Here is a 23,869-nt window from a genome sequence, read left to right as displayed (position 1 = left end):
CATGAAGGCAGCATGTCGTGATGTCACGTCGATTCTATGCAGACGACACCTTCTTGTATTTATGTGGCGGCTCGAAGCTGCTGGATTTAAAGCTGCTCTAAATGTTTTCATGTCACAAGAACACGGAGCTTTAATACTGGTAATATAAATCTATTACACTCAGTCCGGTTTTATCAGGACGGAGAGCAAATTATCCCACAAACTCACATTAAACAAGGTGATGAAAGTTACGTTTAAACAATCTGCCACAGAAACTTCTAAGATACTTTATACTAGACTTTTAAAAATATTTTACAGTACATTTAATGTAAATAAACAGATTTCATAGAGTGTATCTGTATAATAAAGTACAACAAGCTTTTTAAATAAATCTCCTGTAAAAATACAGTCAAAGTCTTTAACATTAAATTATAATTATAACGACCATCTCATTAAACAATTGTACAATTTTAATTTTGAATGTTTTCACGTGCTAATTTATGTTATTTGTGTAAAAACAGACCAGTGAAGTTATTATACGTTTTTACATCTGGTGTAGCGTCCTGAACAAGTATAAAACATTTATGCTCTCGTTAGCAACTTATCAATGAACGACTGAGTGACTGAAACACTGTTATTATTTTTTAGCCCGCTGAGCCTCTGAAGCCTCGACGGTGCAGCTGCTGCGTCGGTTATCATCCAACTTTACTTACGCTTGTTCTGCTGAGCGCCGGAGGTGTCACCCATGATTGTTTAATCGTTAACGGTGACTTCTGATTGGATAAGCTCTGTTTGGGGGCGGGGTTTAGCGATTAGACCATTGATTATAAAGGCCGACAACAGTTGCTGTCGGTTGACTTATTGATTTATTGACTCGTTTTGTTACGGCGTTAATTTGTGTCTGATTCAGAGTCTGTTTCCTCCTCAGTGTTTATTTCATGGACAGAAACAATCAACAGATAATTAATACGACAGTAAACTAAATATCTTTGAATTTTTCTGTCATATTCTGAGATGAAAACAAAGTAATCATTAATAAGAAAAATAGTAATTTGAATGTAGAAACATTTTTTATCAGATAATTAAAAAACTTTCATGTTCGTTCATAAACAAGAACAACACGTGTTACCGTGGAAACAGGTAGGACCAAAGATGTAAAATGATCTTTAACAGTGAGACTGAAAATAAAAACATGTTTGTTTACTTGATTAATGCTTTTAATTAATCATCATTTCCTCTTCAGATTATATTTACACACAGATTTATCTCCACAAATTTAATTTCAAAGTCCAGAATATTTATATAATACTGAGACACTTTAAATATCTTTGTTATGGTTTAATTAGTGTCCTGACGTGTCAAAACTTTCTGATGTTTGAAGAAAAGATTTCAACAAAAGTAGAAAAATAACATTAAAAATGAAAACAGAAGGAAAAACTTGTATTTTTAATTCATTCTGTCTGTTTCTGATATGAAGTCATCACCAGCGAGCAGCTTCAGGCGGCGGTGGCCTACATCTGTCATTGTCCAAATCAATAGAGATGATAGGAGAAGAAGTCAATCCTCTGTACAGACGAGGTGATGCTGCACACTGATTGGCTGATCCTCTGGGCCACGCCCCCTCCCTCCCCTCCTGTGTGATCACAGATAAATAACAGAGAGACGCCTCCGAGCTTCATGTCCGTCTGCGTCCATCGATCACGGGTCAGAAACTTTGTTTTAACACTTTCTCATCGGACCTTAAAGTAGCATCAGTAAACTGATTTTTACTGACTGTCACCTGAACGCACCGCTGAGGACTGCTGCTCTTCTTCTTTGGTGGATTTGTCAGATTGTGGAGCAGCTGCAGGTCTGAAGTCCAGGTTGTTGAAGCCGATCCGGTTCAGGATGGAGCTGAAGGACTTCTGTCTGACAGACGAGCACCACTTCATCAGCCCACAGCGGTGAGGAACTGACGACTCAACCTCTATTATTATTATCATTATTATCATTATTATTATTATTATTGTTTCTACGTCTTCTGTCGTTCAGCTGCTCGTCTTCAAAACACTGAGATGAAGTTAAAATGAGTTTGATTTCTGTAACAGCAGCAGGAGCAGTTTAGTGCTTTTATTTTGACAAGTCGTAGTTTTTGTTCTAATTACTGAAAATCAATATTTAGTAAAGAAACAGAAAGATAATAACATTTCAGCTGTAATTAGTTTTTTAATAAAAGTGAATATTTTAGAGTTTGACACAAACTGAAAAATAAACACTGACATTAAATAAAACTTTAAACGTCACTGGAACAAAGATTCAAACAAAACAAACTAAAAGTTAAATATATATAAAAAGACATTTTTAAATAACTTTACAAAAACTTCAAACATATTTTGCATTTCTTCACTACAGAGTCTCGTTTTATTTATCAACTGACATGAATGCAGAAACGACTCGTCTGTGATGATCTCGTGCTAATCAGGGTCGTTAATGATTAATCGTGAATCGATTGATCGCTGTTCAGAGTTTAACCGATGAAAAATGTATCAACAGACAGAAGATCAGAGACGGCACAGATATATCAAAGCATCTCGTTACATATGACAAACACTCGTTTAACAAAATACCAAAATAAAATACAAAACTCTGAAACGACAAAAAGGATTTAGATCAAATAAACGTGATTTATTATTTAAGAAACATAAACAGTAAACAGTTGTTTATGAAATAAAATGTCATTATTTGTGTTTTTTAGTTTATAAATTAAATAACCTGTGTTTTTACTTTATTACTTATTTACTCTGTTAGCTGTTAAAACTGTTTTCTAATAGAAGAACGTCCATTAAATTACTTATTATTAATGATCAACTGATAATTAATTGTTAAGACATTTGCATCCATAATACTTATATTACTTTTAGTATTTAAAGAATTCACAGCATCACTTTCACTGCTAGTTTTAATGGTTGTATCAGTTTCAGTGTGTGAAGCTGAGCAGGTTCACAAACATCAGATGTAACCGGTGGTCGAACTACTCGAGTATTTTAGTAGTTTGTTTCTCAGCAGGACTGTCGATCAACAGAAAACAAAACATCCGACCCAAAACAACATGTTTACGTGGCAGCGCCCTCCAGCTGCCGTCATCTTTATAACTCGTGTCCATCAGGAGCAAAGGAGGAAGTCAGAAGTCTCCATTAAACAGAGTCTTTATTCTTTCTTTTGTCCTACAGTCAGATTATAACTCGTATACGTGTCGTCCTTAAACTAACATCGACTGAAAAAATGCAATAAAAATCTCAGACTTTATAGGAAACTTCTGCAAAATACTCAAAACATCACCGTTACAAGAGAGTGTGATGAAGAGGAAGACGGTCCAACACCAAATACTGTGGTCAGGGTACTTTTTATGCTACAGTTTAAATCTGGGGATAAGAAAGAAAATGTCCTGTTTAAGAAAGTAAAACGACATTTTAAATAAAGCACTTTTTTTTCTGCCAGGCAAAATATAAAAATACTCAAAAGTAATGAAATACATGATTTAAACACATTTAATTGCTTCAGTCATCACTCGACAGAACTAGAAGCTAAAACAAAACAGGTGTCTACAAATTAAAGATTAAAAAACCTTTTCAGATAAATTCAGGTCAAGATCGAACTGGAGACGTTCATCAGATCTGGATGAAGTCGAGACGTCAGGCCCTCAGTTTTGTCTCCAGCTGTAAATAAGACTCATCAGACTGTTTTAAAGGGAAAGAACACCCAGGCTTTTATTCTGAAAATCACTGATGTGTGTCAGTGCTGCTGATTGTTGAACTTCAGCTGTGTAATCTCACCCTCTTCTTCCTCCTCAGCCTCTTGGACTCCTCCTCCTCCTCCTCCTCCTCCCCTGCTGGTGAAGCTCGGTCTCCGGCCTCCCTCCTCCACTCCTCCCCCCTCAGTCCCTCCTTCCCGCTGGACACCACGCCCGCTCTCAGCCCCTCTCACCCAGCCTTCCTCCTCCCGAGCCCGGCCTCCTCCTCCTCCTCCTCCTCATACGGCCTCCTCTGCGGAGCGCCGGATCCAGAATCCCCGACAGGATCTAGTTCCAGCGGAGGAAGCGTCGGGGGCGGCGCCGTGGTGTCGGAGGCCTCGGTGCGTTTCTCGATGTCACAGACGGGTTCGTTCTCAGCGCAGGTGAGTTTTACATTTAGTTTTTTTACCATGAAAACAGCTGATAACACACACACACACACACACACACACACACACACACACACACACACACACACACACACACACACACACACACACACACACACACACACCAGAGGACCACACGTGGATTAATCCGCCGCTCAAAATAGTCCCGACAGAAGCACTTTTTCCTCCAGTTTGAGTAACTTTATAAGAATGAAACTAAATATTTGAGCTGTTTCTGAATATTTCGCTCTTCAGGAGGAACCAATGGGCTTTGAGCTGAAAGCCACAGACAGGAAGTAAGAAAGCGCTGAGACAGCAGGGCTGCAACTAACGAGTATTTTAATTATTGATTAACTGATCAGTTGTTTGATCTGTAAAATGTCAGAAAATGTTGAAACATGTTGATGTTTTCGTCAAAAAAAAAAAAGGACCATTTAGCGAGCTAACAGCAGCTGACTACAATTAGCAGCAGTTAGCACTTACTTTAGCAACAAAGCTACCGGTACAGTACGGTCACTGTACTCGTCGTCCCAGAGCCCGCGGACGGTCCCGGTCCGGAGAAGCTGCTGGTTATCGGGACGTTTGTTAGCGGTTACTTTAGCAACAAGTGAAGCTTTCTGTCCAGAGAGGGCAGCAGAGGGAAAAACGGCAACGTGAGCCAGTTTCATCCAAACCACTGAGAAAGTTGTTTTTGTAAAGTGATCAGTGAGGTCCGGTCCCCAGCGACACTCTGGTGCTGGTCCTCCTTCTATACAAACATGGCAGCGTCACTAAATAAAGAAAGTCTTTATTGGATGTAACATTTGAGTGCACAATGAGTCATCTACATTTTTAATGACTTTCCATGAAGTTTATAAAATACCAACAAAACATCACAAGATCACCAGCCGGATCTGTGGACTTGTTCCTGACGTGTTTGACCTCAGCGTGTCTCGTCTCTGCAGGTGGACTCCATCCTGCGGGGCGACTACCTGACCCCGCTGGGCGCCGTCGGGCCCAAGAGGCTCTGTCTGGTGTGTGGAGACTTTGCGTCTGGGTATCACTACGGCGTGGCGTCCTGCGAGGCCTGCAAGGCTTTCTTCAAGAGGACCATACAAGGTGAGAGCAGCTGCGTGTGCGTGTGTGTGTGCTAATCAATAAGTAAATTAATAGGCAGGGCCGATCAATACGGTCGCTGCATCGATTAGCGTGTGAAGCTGCAGGATGACACCAGAATGAGACGAGGATTATAGATTTCTGTGAGAATAAACAAGATGACGACACGTTTAATGAAAAAATGGATTTAATTTGTTTAATTAAACATTTATAAGATCGTTTCCATCACTGGGTCGTCAAAGTTAGTTTATTTGAAAACTTGATTCAGACTATTAATTAATATCATCAACTAAAAGATCATGAGGGATTAAAATGAGCTCCATCTTTACCAGCTGCAGCATTAAACTGATCTTATAACAATAATAACCACAAAAAACATATAACCATATTTTATTCTGAAAGGGGACTTCCTGTATCATGAGTACTTTTACTTTTGATACTTTAAGTAACCTTTTCCTGAAAGTGTGTCATCGATCGAGGATGTGATGTCACTGACTCTGTACTTCCTGTTTGTGGTTACCTAGGCAACATCGAGTACAGCTGCCCGGTGATGAACGAGTGTGAGATCACCAAGAGGAGGAGGAAAGCCTGTCAGGCCTGCCGCTTCAGGAAGTGTCTGCAGGCCGGCATGATGAGGGAGGGTACGTCCGTCCGTCTGTCCGTCTACCCATGAGCCTCTGTTGGGAGGGAGGGAGGGAGGGAGGAGGAGAGGAAGGAGGGGAGTGAGTGAAGGAGGGGAGTGAGTGAAGGAGGAGGGGAGGGAGGAAGGGAGGAAGGAAGTGAAGGAGGGTACGTCCATACGTCTGTCTGTCTACCCATGAGCCTCTGTTGGGAGGGAGGGAGGGAGGGAGGGGAGGAAGGAGGAGGGAGAGGAAGGAGTGAGGGTACGTCTGTCTGTTTTCTTCCCATGAGCCTTTGCAGTGTTGTTGAACCTCTGAAGTAAGGGAGGAGGGAGGAGGAGAGGAAGGAGTGAGGGAGTGAAGGAGGAGGCAGGAGGAGTGAAGGAAGTCAGGAGAGGGGGGAAGGAGGGAAGGGAGTGGAGGAACGGGGAGGAAGGGGGGGAGGAGGGAAGGGAGTGAGGGGGGAGTGAGGGAGGAGATGGAAGGGAGTGGAGGAAGTCAGGAGTAAAGGAGGAGGGGGGAAGGAGAAAGAAGTGAGGGAGGGAGTGAAGGGAGGAGTGAAGGAATGAGGAAGGAAGGGGGGAGGAGGTAAGGGAGTGAGGGAGGAGGGAAGGAAGGAGGAAGTGGGGAAGGAAGGAGGAGTGAAGGAAGGAGGAAGGAAGGTGGGGGAGGAGGGAAGGGAGTGAAGGAAGGAGGAGGAAGGAGGGAGTGAAGGAAGTGAGGAAGGAAGGAAGGAGGAGGGAAGGAAGGGGGGGAGGAGGGAAGGAAGGAAGGAGGAGGGAAGGAAGGGGGGGAGGAGGGAAGGAAGTGAAGGAACGGGGAGGAAGGGGGGAAGGGAGTGAGGGGGGAGTGAGGGAGGAGAAGGAAGGGAGTGGAGGAAGTCAGGAGTAAAGGAGGAGGGGGGAAGGAGAAAGAAGTGAGGGAGGGGGAGGAAGGAGGGAGTGAGGGACGAGGGAAGGAAGGAGGAAGTGGGGAAGGAAGGAGGAAGGAAGGGGGGGAGGAGGGAAGGGAGGGAGTGAGGGAGGGAGTGAAGGAAGGAGGAGGGAGGGAGTGAAGGAAGGGGGAGGAAGGAGAAGGAAGGGAGTGGAGGAAGTCAGGAGTAAAGGAGGAGGAAGGAGTGAGGGGAGGGAGAAAGAAGTGAGGGAGGGAGTGAAGGGAGGAGTGAGGGAGTGGGAGGAAGGAGGGAGTGAAGGAAGGAGGAAGGGAGTGAGGGAGGAGGGAAGGGAGTGAGGGAGGAGGGAAGGAAGGAGGAAGTGGGGAAGGAAGGAGGAGTGAAGGAAGGAAGGAGGAAGGAAGGAGGAGGGAGGGAGTGGAGGAAGTCAGGAGTAAAGGAGGAGGAAGGAGTGAGGGGAGGGAGAAAGAAGTGAGGGAGGGAGGGAGTGAAGGAGGAGTGAGGGAGGGAGTGAAGGAAGGAGGAAGGGAGGAGGGAGGAGGGAAGGAACGGGGAGGAAGTGAGGAGTGAAGGAAGGAAGTGGGGGAGGAGAAGGAAGGGAGTGAGGGAGGAGAAGGAAGGGAGTGGAGGAAGTCAGGAGTAAAGGAGGAGGGAGTGAGGGAGGGAGTGAAGGAAGGAGTGAAGGAGGGAAGGAGGAGAAGGGAGGAAGGAGGGAGTGAGGGAAGGGAGTAGAGGAAGAAAGAAAGGAGGGAGTGGGGGGGAGTAGGGAAGGAAGGGGGAAGGAAGGGAGTGAGGGAGGAGTGAAGGAAGGGGGAGGAAGTGAGGAGTGAAGGAAGGAGGAAGGAAGGTGGGGAGGAGGGAAGGGAGTGAGGGAGGAGAAGGAAGGGAGTGGAGGGAAGGGAGGGGAGGGAGGGAGTGAAGGAAGGAGGAGGGAGGGAGTGAAGGAAGGAGGAAGGAAGGAAGGGAGTGGAGGAAGTCAGGAGTAAAGGAGGAGGAGTGAAGGAGGAAGGAAGGAAGGAAACAGAACGAGAGTTAACCTGGTCTCTCCCTCTCTCTCTCCCCCCCTTTCTCCCCCCCTCTCTCTCTCTCCCCCTCTCAGGTGTGCGGATGGACCGGGTCAGAGGAGGACGGCAGAAGTACAAGCGTCGGGTCGAGTCGGGCCTGAGTTCTTTCTGCAGAGCGTCGTACCTTCATCCTGTCAGCAGTGAGTTCTGATCCGTCTCCATGTAGTTACATCATCATGAAGCTTCCTGGTTCTGGTTCTGGTTCTGGTTCTGACTCCTCGTCTGTCCTTCAGGAAACAAGATGATCTCACACCTGCTGCTCACTGAGCCCGCCCCTCTGGCCGCCAATCACGACGAGTCGACCAATGACGGCAGCCTGCGGACCCTGCTGACCCTCTGCGACCTCCTGAACCGGGAGCTGCTGGTTCTGATCGGCTGGACCAAGCAGATCCCAGGTACGACCCGAACATCCCGAGTCAGCACATTTAACGATCCATCGCATTCACTGACGCACCTGAGTGACATCGCTCTGCCCCGCCCCTCTCAGGCTTCTCCGCGCTCTCATTGGTCGACCAGATGTCGTTGCTGCAGAGCGGCTGGATGGAGGCGCTGCTGGTGGGCGTGGCCTGGCGGTCGCAGGCCGCGGCGGGGGAGGAGCTCGTGTTCGCCGGAAACCTGCGCCTGGACGAGGGTCAGTGTCGAGCCGCGGGATTGGCCGACCTGTACGAGGCGCTGCGTCACCTGACGGCCAAATACCAGACGATGAACCTGAGCGGCGAGGAGGCGGTGACGCTGAAGGCCATGGCACTCGCCAACTCAGGTACACACTACTTTAGTTACCTCAGAGTAACAGATTACTTTAGATAAACTGCAGAAGCAGCATGAGTTCTGATAGTTACACTGACGGAATGTAACTGAGTACATTTCTGAGGTATTTGTACTTTACTTGAGTATTCCCATTTTCTGTTACTTTATACTTCCACTACATTTACTAGATTACTTTAGTTACTTTACAGATTACATGTTACATCAGAGCCAAAGATTATCAGATGATCGATCAATTCACATGAGCGACTTTTACTCAAGAGTAACTTTTAGTTACTTTGTCTCAGACTGGATATAAAAGGAGGCGTTGGGTCTGAACTTATTGATCCAGGAGTGGTTGTGATAATGATCGGCGGCTGGGAGCTGAAGCAGGACCGTATTGATTAGTTAATGAAGTTACTTTTCGGGGGAGTAATCCTACAATTTGATGTGATGTTGAAGCTAACAATGCTAACGGCGCTAACAGTTTATCAATAACATCTTTGTATGAGCCTCCTGCTGAAGCAGTGCATGATGGGACACGGTCGGTCCTTCAGGCCGAGGTCTGGTCAGTCTCCCACCGTCTGAGCCTCGGATCAATACACTGGACTGATGACTCGGTTCTGGATCTATAAACTGTTAACTGTCTGCAGTGTGTGTGTGTGTGTGTGTGTGTGTGTGTGTGTGTGTGTGTGTGTGTGTGTGTGTGTGTGTGTCCATTAACTGAACATCAATACTCCACACAATAGGAGATGATGCTCGTCTGTGACACACACACACACACACACACACACACACACACACACACACACACACACACACACACACACACACACACACACACACACACACACACACACACACACACACACACACACACACACACACACACACACACACACGGCTGACCTTGACCTTTTTATTTCCCTCATCGTCTTTGTCTCAAACGTTCACGACTACATTAATAAAAGTATTTTAACGTATCGGTTAGTCGGTTAGTGACCTTATTAAACGTTAGCAGTACATGTAGAGTTGGTAGTTTAACTAGTTAGCCAGTAAACTTTAGTGAACATGTTGTTTCTGAACTCGTTCGCTCGTAAAGTCTTCATGTAAACTTTAAAGTAGTAAACATGTTTTTCTGGACACTTTGTCTCGCAGACTTGTTAGCTGGTGAAATTTTAAGCTACTTGACTTTTTGCTAGTCGCTATAAAACTCGTACGGTGGACGATTAAATAACAGACTTCATTAATGATCCCAGCTGATGGAAACAAACGGAGTAAATGTGACGACAGAAACAATATTGATCTCCTCAAAACTAACAAACATCAAAATACTCAAGTGAAGTACTATTACCTCAATATTGTACTGCAGTACTTCAGTAAACTACCTTTGTACCACTGATGTCCCTCCGTCCTCTCTTCAGATGCCGACCCGGTGGACTGTCCGGACTCGGTGCAGCGGTTCCAGGACGGGCTCCACGAGGCCCTGCAGGAGTACGAGTCGTCCCGCAGGGAGCAGCACCGGGCGGGCCGGCTGCTGATGAGCCTCCCTCTGCTGCGGCAGACGGCGGACCGAGCCGTGCAGGTTCTCCTGAGGCTGCACCGCCAGCACAGCGTCCCGCTCCACAAACTGCTGCTGGAGATGCTCGACACCAAGGCCTGAAGACTCTTCATCATCATCGTCATCATCGTCATCAGGAGGGGACAGACTGTTAACAGACTCAGACACTTTAAAATTGCTGCTATTTTTTAACCTTTATCGCTGCAGGACGGAGCCGCTAACGTTAGCCGCTAACGTTAGCCGCTAACGTTAGCCTACACGCCTCCATCTCAGCTCCGTGATAGTGGACGTTACAGTGAACCTTCGCCTAGTAACAGTTGCTATGCTATGATTGGACGATCTCTTCCATCATCGACTGAACTAATCAACACGAGGTTTATTAGATTTTCAATCTATTTTTGTAAACAAATATTTTTGTCGACTTTTATTTTGTCGTTTCTGACGGAGCTGACTGCTGATTGGCTGCTGGTTAGTGTCGTTTCTGACGGAGCTGACTGCTGATTGGCTGCTGGTTAGTGTCGTTTCTGACGGAGCTGACTGTTGATTGGCTGCTGGTTAGTGTCGTTTCTGACGGAGCTGACTGCTGATTGGCTGCTGGTTAGTGTCGTTTCTGACGGAGCTGACTGTTGATTGGCTGCTGGTTAGTGTCGTTTCTGACGGAGCTGACTGTTGATTGGCTGCTGGTTAGTGTTTCTGACGGAGCTGACTGTTGATTGGCTGCTGGTTAGTGTCGTTTCCTGTCTCTAGTTTACTTTGTTGACTTAATTAAATGCTTTTGGAATAAAAACACGACGTTAATGAGTCAATTATTTATTTTTCTTTAACACAAAGTCTGTTAGAAAAGCCGTCTGCTCAGAAACTCACTTGTACAAACGATGTGAAGCATCAAACAGCTTCAACTAGAAATATTAGAAACCTCCTCAGAGCTGATCTGAGATCAGCTGCAGCACTTCTACATTCACTATGAGCTGTGCTACGGAAGCCCGGAGGGACAAAGTGAGGACGCGTTTTATTCTGGTGGTTTTCTCTGTTTAAGACTTGAAGATCTGGTGACGAAGGTTTCGCCACGATGATGTTTACATTCATAATGTTTATTTTCCTCAAGAGAAAAAAATAAAAACATTATTTTTAACCTCCTGTGACTTTTCACACATGAATATGAATTTTTATGAATTTTTATTTTTATTTTCCTCAAGAAAATAAAAATAAAAACATTGTCTTTGTTTTTGTTTCCTCGTGTGAGACGGAGTTAAAAAACTGAAGACGTGTTTTTTCTTGTCTGGAAAAAAAATTCTGATTTTGTTTTTCTGAAGAAAAATCTTTCAGACTTTTTCTAAAGTTTCACACACGAAGAAAAAACTTCCTGATTTCTGATTTTCTAAATTTGTTTGTTTTTTTGCAGACAAGAAAAAAATCCAACAAAAAATTTCAGGTTTTTCTGAGAAAAAAGTAAAAAATCCTGTTTTTGTTTTTTCATACACTCCTGATGTCACAGATTTATCGGATCACCAGAACACGTTCTGCTCTCTTGTCCCTTCGGGCTTCCGTAGTTTACAGAACCGGATTTAACAGACGAAAACAAACAAACAGTCCAGAGCCACAAACGCTGCGTTCACAGGTCGTAGGAAACGTGGGATTCAACATCAGAGAAAAAAACATTTTGTTACAAGAATCTGAAATTCTGTCAGAAAAACTGGCTGCAACTAACAATTAATGACATCATCAATTAATCTCAATCACTTCTTTGTTTTATTAATCATGTAAATGAAATTATCATGTCAGAAGATTGACAGCAGGTAGTTTGAGCCTTTTACAACTTTTTATATCAATTAAACTTTTTTATTAATTCATTAATAGTTTACTTTGTTAATCGTCAGAACAGTTCAAACACAAACTTTACAAATATCGATCTGATACAAACGGCACAAATCAAAACTAATCACTTAAAGCTGCTCACTGATTGATCGTCTGGTTGTTTTCAGGTCGAATCAAAAGTGAAACTCAATCAGAACTTTTAGAAACAAACATCACTTCATAATAAAATGAGTTCACAGTTTATTCATTTTAATGTTTGAACCGATCAGTCGACCGAGGAGGAAAATTGTTCTGATAACTTTATATAAGTTTAACACTTTTATAGAGAAAACACTGTTTGAGTTAATAAACAATGGAAACAATCGTTAGCTGCAGCCGGAGGACAAAAGTCAAAGAGGAACAAACTGAAGGTTTTAATGCTGAAACAAAGAAAACGTGATGAAGTGAATTAAACCCACAAACATTAAATACAGAGACTTCCCTCAGCAGCAGAGACACCAGTGATGAAACCAGTCGGTTAAACATGAACTTACAGGCGCTGACGAGGACGACGAGGACGACGGCAGGAGACGCGTCACGTTACACAACTTTACTCTGAACTTCCTGGAAAGAACGATGTGATGAGAGAAACTCAGAGACGAAGACACCAGGAGAATGTTTCATCTGAAGACTGAAGTCATCAATAACAACCTAGGTTTATTTTAAGGGTCTAAATGAAGTCGTTCTTTTAGTAATTAGTCAATTAAAGTTACTGAAGGTTCACATCAGACAGGTCAGTTAGCAGTACGAGCTGAAGCCTGATTGGCTGCGACGGTGAGGCGTTCAGGCTCAGCTCGGTGAAGACGACGTGCTTTTGTTCCAAACATACAAATTAAAAAAATAAAGTTTCTATACAAACTTTTAAACGGACTCGTCAGACTGGCTGCAGATAGAAAAGGTCGTCGTTAGAAAGATTCACACGGAACAAAACAAACTAAAACTTTCTTCTTTGTTGGTTGTAAAAAGCTACAAAACAATTTAGTTAAAGCTGCGTTAACGGGAGTTTTCTGTCCAATATTCTCCCGAAGGACAAATATCAGCTGCTGAACGCTACACGATGTTCACCAGCTCGCCTCAGACAGGAAATGTGCCAAGGAACCAAAACTAGAAGCTACAGAGGCTACACGGCTACATGCTATCATGCTAACAGGTCTCAACTAAAGTAAACTCCAGCTGCAAAAATCAGGACAGAGGCGCTAATGCTAACACACCAGGGCTAACCTGTACATGAACCACCTGAAACATCTTAGCGTTAGCCTCAATCTGTTAGCATGATCGTGACCCAGGGCCCGTTAGCTTTAGCCTCAGTCTGTTAGCGTGATTGTGACCTGGGGCCTGTTAGCTTTAGCCTCAGTCTGTTAGCGTGATTGTGACCTGGGGCCTGTTAGCTTTAGCCTCAGTCTGTTAGCGTGATTGTGACCTGGGGCCTGTTAGCTTTAGCCTCAGTCTGTTAGCATGACACCTGAAACATCTTAGCTTTAGCCTCAGTCTGTTAGCATGCTCATGACCTGGGGCCTGTTAGCTTTAGCCTTGGCGAGGGGTAGGGGTAGGTCGAGACTTCGAGCTGTTTGAGGTCGTTTGTTTTCATTTTCTCGCCGGACGTTAGAAAGTCGTGATCTCCTCAAACGGCAGCGAGGAAACAACCAATCAGCATGCGGTTACTATGGCAACAGACCTCCATTTGTCCAAACCGGCTGGAAACGTGAATCTCCGGGTCGATGACTTTTTGTCTACAGAGTCTGAGCAGCCAGTCAGAAGCTGGTCTCGTTCATGTGCGGTTTGGGACTGGTGGGCGGGCCGGAGGCGGGGCTCTCCGGACTCGCCGGGCTCTCGGGCGACGCAGGAACATCATCGGGGGACGCTGCAGGAGAAGCTGCAGGAGATGCTGTGGGAGACGCTGCAGCGCTGCGGCGAGGTGAGACGGGCGCCTGAGACCGGGTCGGGCTCACTGCGGGGGGCGGAGGAGGTGGGGCGGGGCTTGTTGGAGACGTGGGCGTGGCCCTGCGGAGTGATGAAGATGATGATGATAACGGTGACGGTGACGACGACAGCGATGAAGGAGTTCCTGGAGAGTGGCGAGCACCAGGCGACACAGAGAAGGTGGTGGGCGTCCTGAGTCCGAATCTGGCCTCTAACTCGCTGCACACCGCTAAGCTCCGCCTCACGCCGTCTGTCCCCGCCGGGGTCACGAACCCAGAGCCCGCCGCCGCCTCTGAGCCCTTGGCGAGCTCCTGGCAGCGCTCCACGAAGCTCCCCCTGCGCACAGCTCCGCCCTCCCTGTCTCGGTCCGGGTGTCGTGGCCGCGGGCTGGCACTCTGGTTCGAGCCGGAGCCGTGGCTGTAGGCGGGGATGGCGAACGCCGGCGGTCCGGCTGAGAGGGCGTTGTCTCTGAAAGGTTTGGTGAGGGGCACAGGGGGCGGAGCCTGCCGGGGGAGGCTGCCGCACAGCGAAGCGGACGAACCCGAAGCTCCGGCTCCTCCTCGTCCTCCTCCTGCCGAGTGGAGACGCTCCGACCTGAAGCCGTCATTGAACTGAGAGTGAAGACTGGAGGGACAAGAGGTCAAAGGTCAGAGGTCAACAACAGAACGCAGCGTCATCGAAAAATAAGACGTGTGTGTGTGCGTGTCTGTGCGTGCGTGTACCTGCAGGTGGAGGCCCGCGGCGTGCTGTCAGGGGTTCTGGTCAGAGCCAGGTCACACTGGTCCAGCAGCTCCAGCAGCTCCTCCTCCGTCGGCCCGCCCAGCGCTGCGAGACAACCAATCAAAGCGCACGTCACTCACCGACCAATCACACGACATTCAGTGGCGCCGTCAGCGAACAATAAAGTTCTGCGTGTTCTGACGGGTCTCACCTCTGATGTCCACCTTGCCGGCGATGTCCATGGCGGTGGTCAGGTCCCACATCTGGATGCTGCCGTTACTGTGGCCGCTGAACAGGTAGCGCCGAGCCCGCGAGCCGATCCGACTCGAGCCCTCGCACTCGTGGACCATGAAGGACGTGATGGAGGTGCCGTCCACTGAGCGCACCTCACACACCCTGACACACACACACACACACACGCACCCACACACACACACACGCACCCACACACACACACACGCACACACACACTATTTAATCCCTCTTAATGCAGAAGAAGTGATTAAACATTAATCGGACCGAACAGAACACGACTCTCTCACCTCTTCCCGTTGGACGACAGCCTGACGTACAGCTTGTCTGTGTCCGGTACGACTCTCTGGATGAACACCTGCTGGTCGTCTCGCTCTCCGTACGGACCTGAACACAACAACACACAGTCGGCGTGTGACCCGGTGACCTCTGACCCCTCTGAGCTCATCCTAAACAACACTTCCTCTGGCCAACATGAACTCAGCATCACAGAGAACCAGAGCCGGATCGTTCAGCCAATAATCGATAACTCGCTCCTCACCGATCTCCGTCCCGGCGCTGCAGCCTCCGTGTCCGTCCACGTCGTCCAGGCTGAGGATCTTGAAGGAGGTGAGCGGCGTGGAGCCCGGCTGGGTGGAGATCATCCCTCTGAAGCGGGTCACCGTCCACGTCCTCACGTGGTTGTTGTCGGCACAAACTGACACACACACACACACACACACACACACACACACACACACACACACACACACACACACACACACACACAGAGTCAGAGACGCACTAACAGGACGGACTGAGGGACACGTGACGTCATGTGATCAGCGTCGTACCTGAGATGAGGTGTTTCTCTGACAGCATGATCTTGGTGACGGGGCTTCGGTGGACGGAGAAGGTCTGGAAGAGCTGCGGTCCAGAGCCGACCGTCTCCGGGTGCTGGACGATAACTCGGACCGTCCCAGAACTGGTCCCGTACGCGATCTCGATCCAGTTCCCGCTGTCACCTGATCACACGAGCGTTGTTAATGCAGCGATTAACGGATCAGAACAGCAACATGACGTTCAGTTCAGAGCCAGAGCAACATATTCATGACAGGACGCGTGTTTGAATCCACGCGTGTGTTTACGACTAAAGAACTGCTGGAAACGAGTTTCACCAGGATGAACTTTCTAACTTCTGTGGAAAATGTTTTGTGTGAATAATTCCTGCGATTTCTCCGGACAGGTTTTTTCATGTGAATCAAAATTCACATTTTTTTGTAAATGAAAAATTTACCTGAAATTTTAAGTGAAAATTTCTGCTGATTTTTTGTGAAAGTTTCTCCTGAACATTATAAAAATTCACATGAAAAGTTTATTTTTTTAAAAATTCAACTAATTCAAGTGTTTTTTCTGTAAAAATTGTCCTGATTTCTTTGTTTGTGTGCGTTTCTCCTGAAAAACAACCGAAACAAATCCAGATGTTTTCCCACTCTGTTTGAGACGAGGAACAAAAATCCTCCTCTGGGGAAAAGTGTCACTTTCAGTTTCACAGGAACTCAGAAAACTCATTCTGACAGAAAACTCTTTCACCAGTTCTCAGGTCCGAAACATCAGAATCAGAAAGTATTCAGAACCAGTGCTGATAATGAATCTACTCTGACTCCTCACGACTCTTTGAACATGTGATTGTGACTGAATGGTCCCAAACTGAAGAGATAAACCTGCAGCTGCACACTCTGACACTCTGACAGCGGTCCACAAAGTTCTGTAGATCAGTCAGCACCATTAACAGCAGCAGCTCATCAGCAGTGAGGCGTTCAGTACAGAAGCAGCAGTGTAAACGGGCCTACTGGTTTTAGGAGTGAGGTAAACACTGAGCGCAGTGATGGCGTCTTCAGTCGGGTCTCTGTAGAGCTCCGTCACCAGCAGGTCGTTGTCCTTCATCCTCAGAGGAAACTTCTGCACGTCTGACAAACAAACAAACAAACAAACAAACAAACAACAGATCAACAAGATCTTTAACAGGTCACATGTTTACTTTGTTATCGCCATGTTAGCATGCTAACGTTAGCTAGTTATCAGTAAACAGCTGAGGCTGATGAGAGCATCATCGGTTCTGAAGGTATTTTGACGTAAAGCAAAGTTCTGGACACATCAACAGAACCAATAACACTCAGACTGACAGAACCTCTCCCTGCTCTGTGTGTGTGTGTGTGTGTGCGTGCGTGCGTGCGTGTGTGTGTGTCTCACCTATATAGTAGATGGACCCGTTGTTGCAGCCCAGGATGAGGAAGGAGCCGGCGGTGTCGTAGCTGCTGATCGGAACCACGTCCTGGTTCTGCAGAGAAAATCAAACAGTTTCATTTCTAATAAAAGCAGAAGAGTTTCTCGTGTCGTCTTTTCTGCAGCTGCGAGATTGTGAGCGTGTTCACAGTTTAGAGGCTACACAGTTTAACGGACCGGTTGTGGACCTGTCCACAGTCATTAGCGTCAGCATCATTCCTCACAGGCACCAGAAACAGTGAAACTAGGACCAGGTCAGCCAAAGAACCAGAGTCAGGCGAGTTGTAGCAGAGATCCGATTACTGAGCTGCTGCGTCAGCACAGACGTACTGAAACAGAAACCTGCTCCGTCAGTCATGTGACCTTTCAGAAACGAGCTGAGAGAGTTTTTGGACCCGTGGTGAGCTCACCTGCCAGTGTTTAGTGACGGCGTTCCAGACCCCGACCTTCCCGGTGTGGCTGGTGGCGATCAGCTGGTTACCAACGAAGAAGAGAGCCTCCACGGGCACGTTCAGGCTGAAGACGCCTGCGGGACAGAAAGGACGTCAGACAGGACAGACAGGACGTCAGACAGGACAGACAGGACAATACTTTTAAAAAGAGTTTAAATCTAGACGGGATGTTTCCGTCCATCTTTAGCTGCTCGTTACTGTAAAAATAAATCATTTCTCTTCATGAACATCTTCAGTCACTGAACCTGTTTTGGATCACTGGTTCTGATCACTGAGGGAAAAACCTCACCGATCTCGTTTCCGTTGCCGTCGGGGCAGATGGCCCACAGGATGATCTCCGTCGACGAGGCGACGGCCACCATCTTGTCGTTGTCTCCCAGCGAGCCGGCCATCACTTTGGCGTTGAGCGCGACTCTGTCGATCACCCAGTCGAGACGAGGAGACGTGAAGACCTGCTGCCACCCGGTCGACTCCTTCACCCTGGAGACGGACAGAACCTTTTCATTTACATGTTTTTAAACCTGAAGGTCTAATTTGTTCTGTTTTAGTGGAAGTTTCTGTAACTTTTCTAAAAGCAAAAGTTTCTTCTGTCTGTGTACACGTTCGCTGGTAATAAAGCTCCTCTGAACTGAACCGAACCTTTTTCTCACAGAACTCCTGAAGGATTCACAGACATTTACTGGAATCAAAGGATTTTATTAGAAAACTTGGAAATCTTATTGGACTTTCTGATGAGAGCTTTTGGAAATTCTTGTGAAAAAGTTTTCAAAGACGTTAAAAAATGTAAATATGTGAGAAAAATGAAACATCAACAAACACAGAACCAAACATTTCTCCTCACAAAGAGATAAAATATTTTTATTTTTTTAAATCCAGAAAGAACCAAATCTTTATTTTAGACTTCCTGAAGGATTTTGGATGTTTCTGGGAGTTGTACAGATTCTATTGAAATCCTCGAGGACTTAAACTGCTGAACGTTTCCATCTCATCATATTAAATATATGAAAACTGCCTCCGTGCTGAAGCAGCTCGTCTAAACCAGCCGACGAGACGCTCACCTGTAGCAGACGACAAACTGTGCGTAGGCAACAGCGATCCAGTTGTGATGACCGCAGATGATCCGGACCATGCCGGGATCTGATGACTGACCTACACACACACACACACACACACACACACATTAGATAACTATGAAACACTCAGCTGTTGTTTCTTGTCTTTCTTCCCGTGTTTACCTCCGGGCGTCCTCTCCTCGGCGATGGCTCTGCCGAGTATCCCAGAGTTCCCGAGGTTTGGCGGCATCGTGTTGCTGCGTCTGACCGGCGCTCTCTCCATGGGAACAACTCGGCCCGACATGAACTGCGACCCGGCCACGCTGTGTCGGTTCCGACGCTTCGCCGGGTACACTGGGACGACACAGACAGGAAGCGTTACACGTGAAAACATTTCAGGGTCAGAGAGAGAAGCTCCCGGCCGGTGGAGTCAGGTGACCTCAGGTGTACCTGGGGGAGGCAGGTAGCCGTTGAACAGAACGTTTCCGCAGGAGGACCGGTCCAGCTCGTCACACAGCTGCAGCTTCCGCACTGTTGAGAAAACAGACGTCATGAAGACTCAGTCCAAACACGCTGGTTTCTGAAATATTTCCCCCGTCAGGTAAACGTCCGCAGACGTCTCTGCCGCGTCTTCGTACCGAGCGGCGTGATGCCGTAGAACTCAGCCTCGTGCATGAGCATGTGCACGTTGATGGAGCGGGGGTGCAGCTCTTTGGTGCGCAGGAAGTTGAGGATGGTGGCGAACAGAGACGGGTCCCTGTCGATGAAGATCTACGGCGAGAGAGGAGGGACATGCAGTCACTACCACACAGCGGAGACAGACGGTAACGTTAATGCAGACGTTTGAACTCACAGCGCCGGTTTCATCCTTCAGAGTCGAGATCCGCCCGCTCAGCAGACTGAGGACACAAACACACAGCTGTGAGTGGACCAGGCACGACAACAGCACAGAGACACAGAGAGACACAACAGCACAGAGACACAGAGACACAGAGAGACACAACAGCACAGAGACACAACAGAGACACAACACAACAGCACAGAGACACAGAGACACAACAGCACAGAGACGCAACAGAGACATAACAGCACAGAGACACAGAGAGACACAACAGAGACACAACAGCACAGAGACACAACAGCACAGAGACACAGAGACACAACAGAGACACAGAGAGACACAACAGCACAGAGACACAGAGACACAGAGAGACACAACAGCACAGAGACACAACAGCACAGAGACACAACAGCACAGAGACACAACAGCACAGAGACACAGAGACACAGAGAGACACAACAGCACAGAGACACAACAGCACAGAGACACAACAGCACAGAGACACAACAGAGACACAACAGCACAGAGACACAACAGAGACACAACAGCACAGAGACTTCACTTTCTCAAAGCCTTCATCATCGTGTCTAAACTGATATAAATGCAGTTGTGAATAAACTTCACATAACGCCTTTAAACTCGCAGCGATCAGCGTATACTGCCACTTGTGCGTGTGTGTGCGTGTGTGTGCGTGTGTGTGCGTGCGTCCCTCACTGACCTGGAGAAGAAGGAGTCGGGGACCCACGTCAGTGTTTGTCTGGAGGTGCTGAACCTGGAAACAAACAAACATCAACTTCCTTCTGTTGTCGTCATTCATCTCAAACATTTAAAGCAGAAGACTTAAATCACTTTGTATATTTAAGTTCTGGATATTTTATACAAATAAAAAAATGGATGTTTCAGCGATGCAGTTCTGCTCAGACACTCTCCTTCTCTTCTTCTCTTAGGTAAGAACATTTCACCTGAATTGTTTTTAAATGAGTTGTGTCATGTTGTCAGTTTCTCTCCACTGCACCCTCACGAGCTGAAACTAAAATCATCCAGTACAACGTCCTGCCGTCTTCTTCAGGACGTATCTGAGACCAACCAGAAACAAACTGTAAAGTTTTAGTGGCTTTGTGTTGTATTCGGTGTTGTGAACACTTTGTAACTGTGTTTCTGACGGTGATATATAAATAAAGTTTGTCATTAACTGAACACAGAACTGGACCGTCTCTGTTTACAGGTAATACATCACCTGTCCAGCTGAACGACCTGCTGCTGATATCTGATCAACATGTTTTCATATAACTCATTAAATTAACAACGACTTGTTCTTTAAGCAGATTGTGAGCAGCTGTTTGTGACAGCAACATGTCAGCGCCCCCTGCTGGACAAACTGTGTAACGACCTCAAACAGACTTCAGTGTAACTGTCACTTATCTGCTCACACGTTACTGATTCATCTACAATAAGATGATTTTATTACTTTAACTTTCTAAATAATACTCGATACAACAGCTACTATTATCTAGATTTTAGATACATGTACATAAAGACAATCATGTAAAATACTGCTCACATAATATAACAGATGTACAGGAATGTAACTGAGTACTCTAATAATTATTGTCATGATTGATCAGTTTGTTTTGTCTATAAGGTGTCAAATGTCTTTAAATTTCTCTTCTTTAATTACGGATGTAACATCTGGATTTTCTTTTCAGCCGATACCGATAACCAATAATCAGCTGCTTCTCACAGCAAACACCAACAAGATAACTGATTTTAAAATATTTGTTTTTAAAAAGCAGTTCCTAACCTGTAGTTTCTGCACAGCTGAGGATGGCGGTTTAATATTTCAGAGATCTGATCACATTTGTTGTGTTGAAACGTGTAAACAGCCACACACGGTTTCACAGTTTGTAAAAGTCGTGCTCGTGAAGTCAACGACAGCATCTTGGCTTCATATTATCGGTTATCGATATCAATGAATAGCCGGTAATATAAATTTCCCAACAGCAGGATGATAATGTATCTGATATATATCACGTATCCATATTATTTACTTAAGACGAGCAGCGAATCTTCACAGTTCAGGAGCTGAGACAGACGATGTTTGACTGAAAAGACTAAATGATGAAGAAAGAAGTTCGGGATTCATTTTCTTTTGATCAACTAATCAATAAGTCAACGAACAATGATGAAGAACTGAACTACAGAACATTTTCTTCAGTACAAAGTCAACTTGTACTTGTACTTTACCTGAGTATTACTTTAACTGTACTCCATTACATCTGAGAGGAAAACACTTATCACTTATTGATCAGAGGACAAATGTTCAGCCTCTTTCTGTCCACAGCACTCAGACATCCTGGAGAAATAAACTGAATAAACTGAAATAAACACTGATTTTTCTTTGAAGGTGAAAATAAATCTCGTCTCTGTAGCATTGACGCAGCTAGCAGCTAGGTCAATGCTACAGAGTTCCATTATCGGACAGTGTACTTGTGCTCCACTTCGCATTTTACTTCAGCAGCGGATAAATCACTTTGTACATCCTGTTAATACAACTCAACACACTCACAGCTTCTTTGTGTGTTTTTCACAACTTACAGGATAAAGCTAACTAGCTTCGCGCTATGGCTACCGTGCTTCCATTGTCGGACACAAAGCAAACTTTCCCTCAGCTGCTCTTCCTCCTCACGTCGCTTCAGCCTCACTTCAGTCTGTTTACTTCACATGACTTCAGCTGCAGCTCGTCTGTGCTGCTGCCACCGTGAGCAGAAGGTTAAAATGACTTTATACTTCACATCAGCTGACAATAAAAAAGTGTCCGGCTGAAGGAAATCACAATGAACCGCTGACCTGAGCGCGGCTGTCAGGGTTTGGTCTAAATGAGCTAAAGTCGACTTTGTTTGACTGGTTAACTGTTTAATAATTACACAGACAGACACGTGTTTGAGTCTTCTGCTGTCCTCTGAGGGTTTAACTCATTAAAACACTGATAACCTGGAGGGACGCGGAGGCTAATGACGCCCCTTGCTCAGCGGTGTCCCGGCAGTTAGCCGCTGTTAGCCGCAGCTAGCCGCTGTTAGCCGCTGTTAGCCGCTGTTAGCCGCTGTCAGCCGCCGTTTAGCCGCTGTCAGCCGCTGATAGCCGCTGTTAGCCGTCGTTTAGCCGCTGTTAGCCGCCGTTTAGCCGCAGCTAGCCGCTGTTAGCCGCTGTTAGCCGCAGCTAGCCGCTGTTAGCCGTCGTTTAGCCGCTGTTAGCCGCCGTTTAGCCGCTGTTAGCCGCAGCTAGCCGCTGTTAGCCGCTGTTAGCCGCAGCTAGCCGCTGATAGCCGCTGTTAGCCGCCGTTTAGCCGCTGTTAGCCGCTGTTAGCCGCTGTTAGCCGCCGCTCCCCGCACCTCCTCCGGCTCTCACCTCTTCCCGCCGACGTTCAGGTGGATGATGTCTCCGCTCCTCGCCGAGTTAGACATCATCTGACCGGGGAGCTTCTCCAGCAGGCTGCACATTCACAACTGTAGCAGCACTTTTACATCTTAATTCAGGATGGACTCAGTTTCCGGTCGTGTTTTTAACACAACTTCCTGAGAGGCGGAGGGCGGGAGGGAAAACCCGCGGAGGATCGCGCACTGGCTCAGGGAGAAGGAAAACCCGGAGCGGAGCGCAGACTGGAACAGGACTGCTGGTTCTCTGATTGAGGGATATTTTACGGAAATTGAGTCTTTATTTTATATATTAATTAATTAATTAATTAATTAATCAATGATTAAATAACGACAATAATTAAAGGTTTATTTTTTTCAAAGTGTATTGACTTTGTGTTTATTTATTACTGTATTAATTGTGTTTATTTCATCACATATGTGTTGATTCCCCTATTTATGAATTCAGTAACTGTATATATCTATTTTTCTACATTTATTTATATATTTACTTATTTTTTTTACATTTGTTTAAAATACATAATTAAATATTTAAATAAACAAATACAGGAAATACAAAATATATGAATGCATGTAGAAAAAATTAGAGGAAAACAAAATCCAATTTAAGGTTATAGTGACACGGTGGAGCTGGAGGAGCTGGAGCTGGAGCTGGAGGAGCTGGAGGAGGAGGAGGTGGAGCTGGAGGAGGTGGAGCTGGAGGAGGTGGAGGTGGAGGTGGAGGAGGTGGAGCTGGAGGAGGTGGAGGTGGAGGTGGAGCTGGAGGAGCTGGAGGTGAAGGAGGTGGAGCTGGAGCTGGAGGAGGTGGAGCTGGAGGAGCTGGAGGTGAAGGAGGTGGAGCTGGAGGTGGAGCTGGAGGAGGTGGAGCTGGAGGAGGTGGAGGTGGAGGAGGTGGAGCTGGAGCTGGAGCTGGAGGTGAAGGAGGTGGAGCTGGAGCTGGAGGAGGTGGAGCTGGAGGAGGTGGAGGTG

The 23,869-nt window shown here is 46.4% G+C and overlaps 2 protein-coding genes across 2 annotated transcripts; one reads left to right on the top strand and one right to left on the bottom strand.

The window, feature by feature from the left end:
- Positions 1–1,340: 1,340 nt before the first annotated feature.
- On the top strand, positions 1,341–10,815 carry esrrd (estrogen-related receptor delta). Its single transcript, XM_073483644.1, has 9 exons — positions 1,341–1,683; positions 1,811–1,922; positions 3,810–4,131; positions 5,082–5,235; positions 5,757–5,873; positions 7,844–7,948; positions 8,042–8,203; positions 8,296–8,568; positions 9,977–10,815. Exons 2-9 carry the CDS (start codon positions 1,867–1,869, stop codon positions 10,213–10,215), a joined length of 1,428 nt encoding a protein of 475 aa, XP_073339745.1. The 5' UTR covers positions 1,341–1,683; positions 1,811–1,866; the 3' UTR covers positions 10,216–10,815.
- Positions 10,816–10,907: 92 nt separating this feature from the next.
- shkbp1 (SH3KBP1 binding protein 1) lies at positions 10,908–23,023 on the bottom strand. Its single transcript, XM_073483631.1, has 17 exons — positions 22,875–23,023; positions 20,188–20,241; positions 19,482–19,527; positions 19,267–19,399; positions 19,079–19,159; positions 18,812–18,982; positions 18,635–18,725; positions 17,866–18,056; positions 17,535–17,650; positions 17,092–17,179; positions 16,692–16,808; positions 15,693–15,863; positions 15,401–15,556; positions 15,150–15,246; positions 14,819–15,003; positions 14,610–14,712; positions 10,908–14,511 (listed from the first exon to the last, which is right to left on the bottom strand). The coding sequence occupies exons 1-17, from the start codon at positions 22,964–22,966 to the stop codon at positions 13,719–13,721; spliced, it is 2,685 nt and encodes an 894-aa protein (XP_073339732.1). The 5' UTR covers positions 22,967–23,023; the 3' UTR covers positions 10,908–13,718.
- Positions 23,024–23,869: the final 846 nt, after the last annotated feature.

Source organism: Pagrus major, chromosome 2, assembly GCF_040436345.1.
Source record: "Pagrus major chromosome 2, Pma_NU_1.0".
In the NCBI taxonomy this organism is placed as follows: domain Eukaryota; kingdom Metazoa; phylum Chordata; class Actinopteri; order Spariformes; family Sparidae; genus Pagrus; species Pagrus major.
The sequence above is the reverse complement of the archived record's forward strand: the minus strand, read 5'-3'. Positions and strand labels throughout refer to the sequence as shown.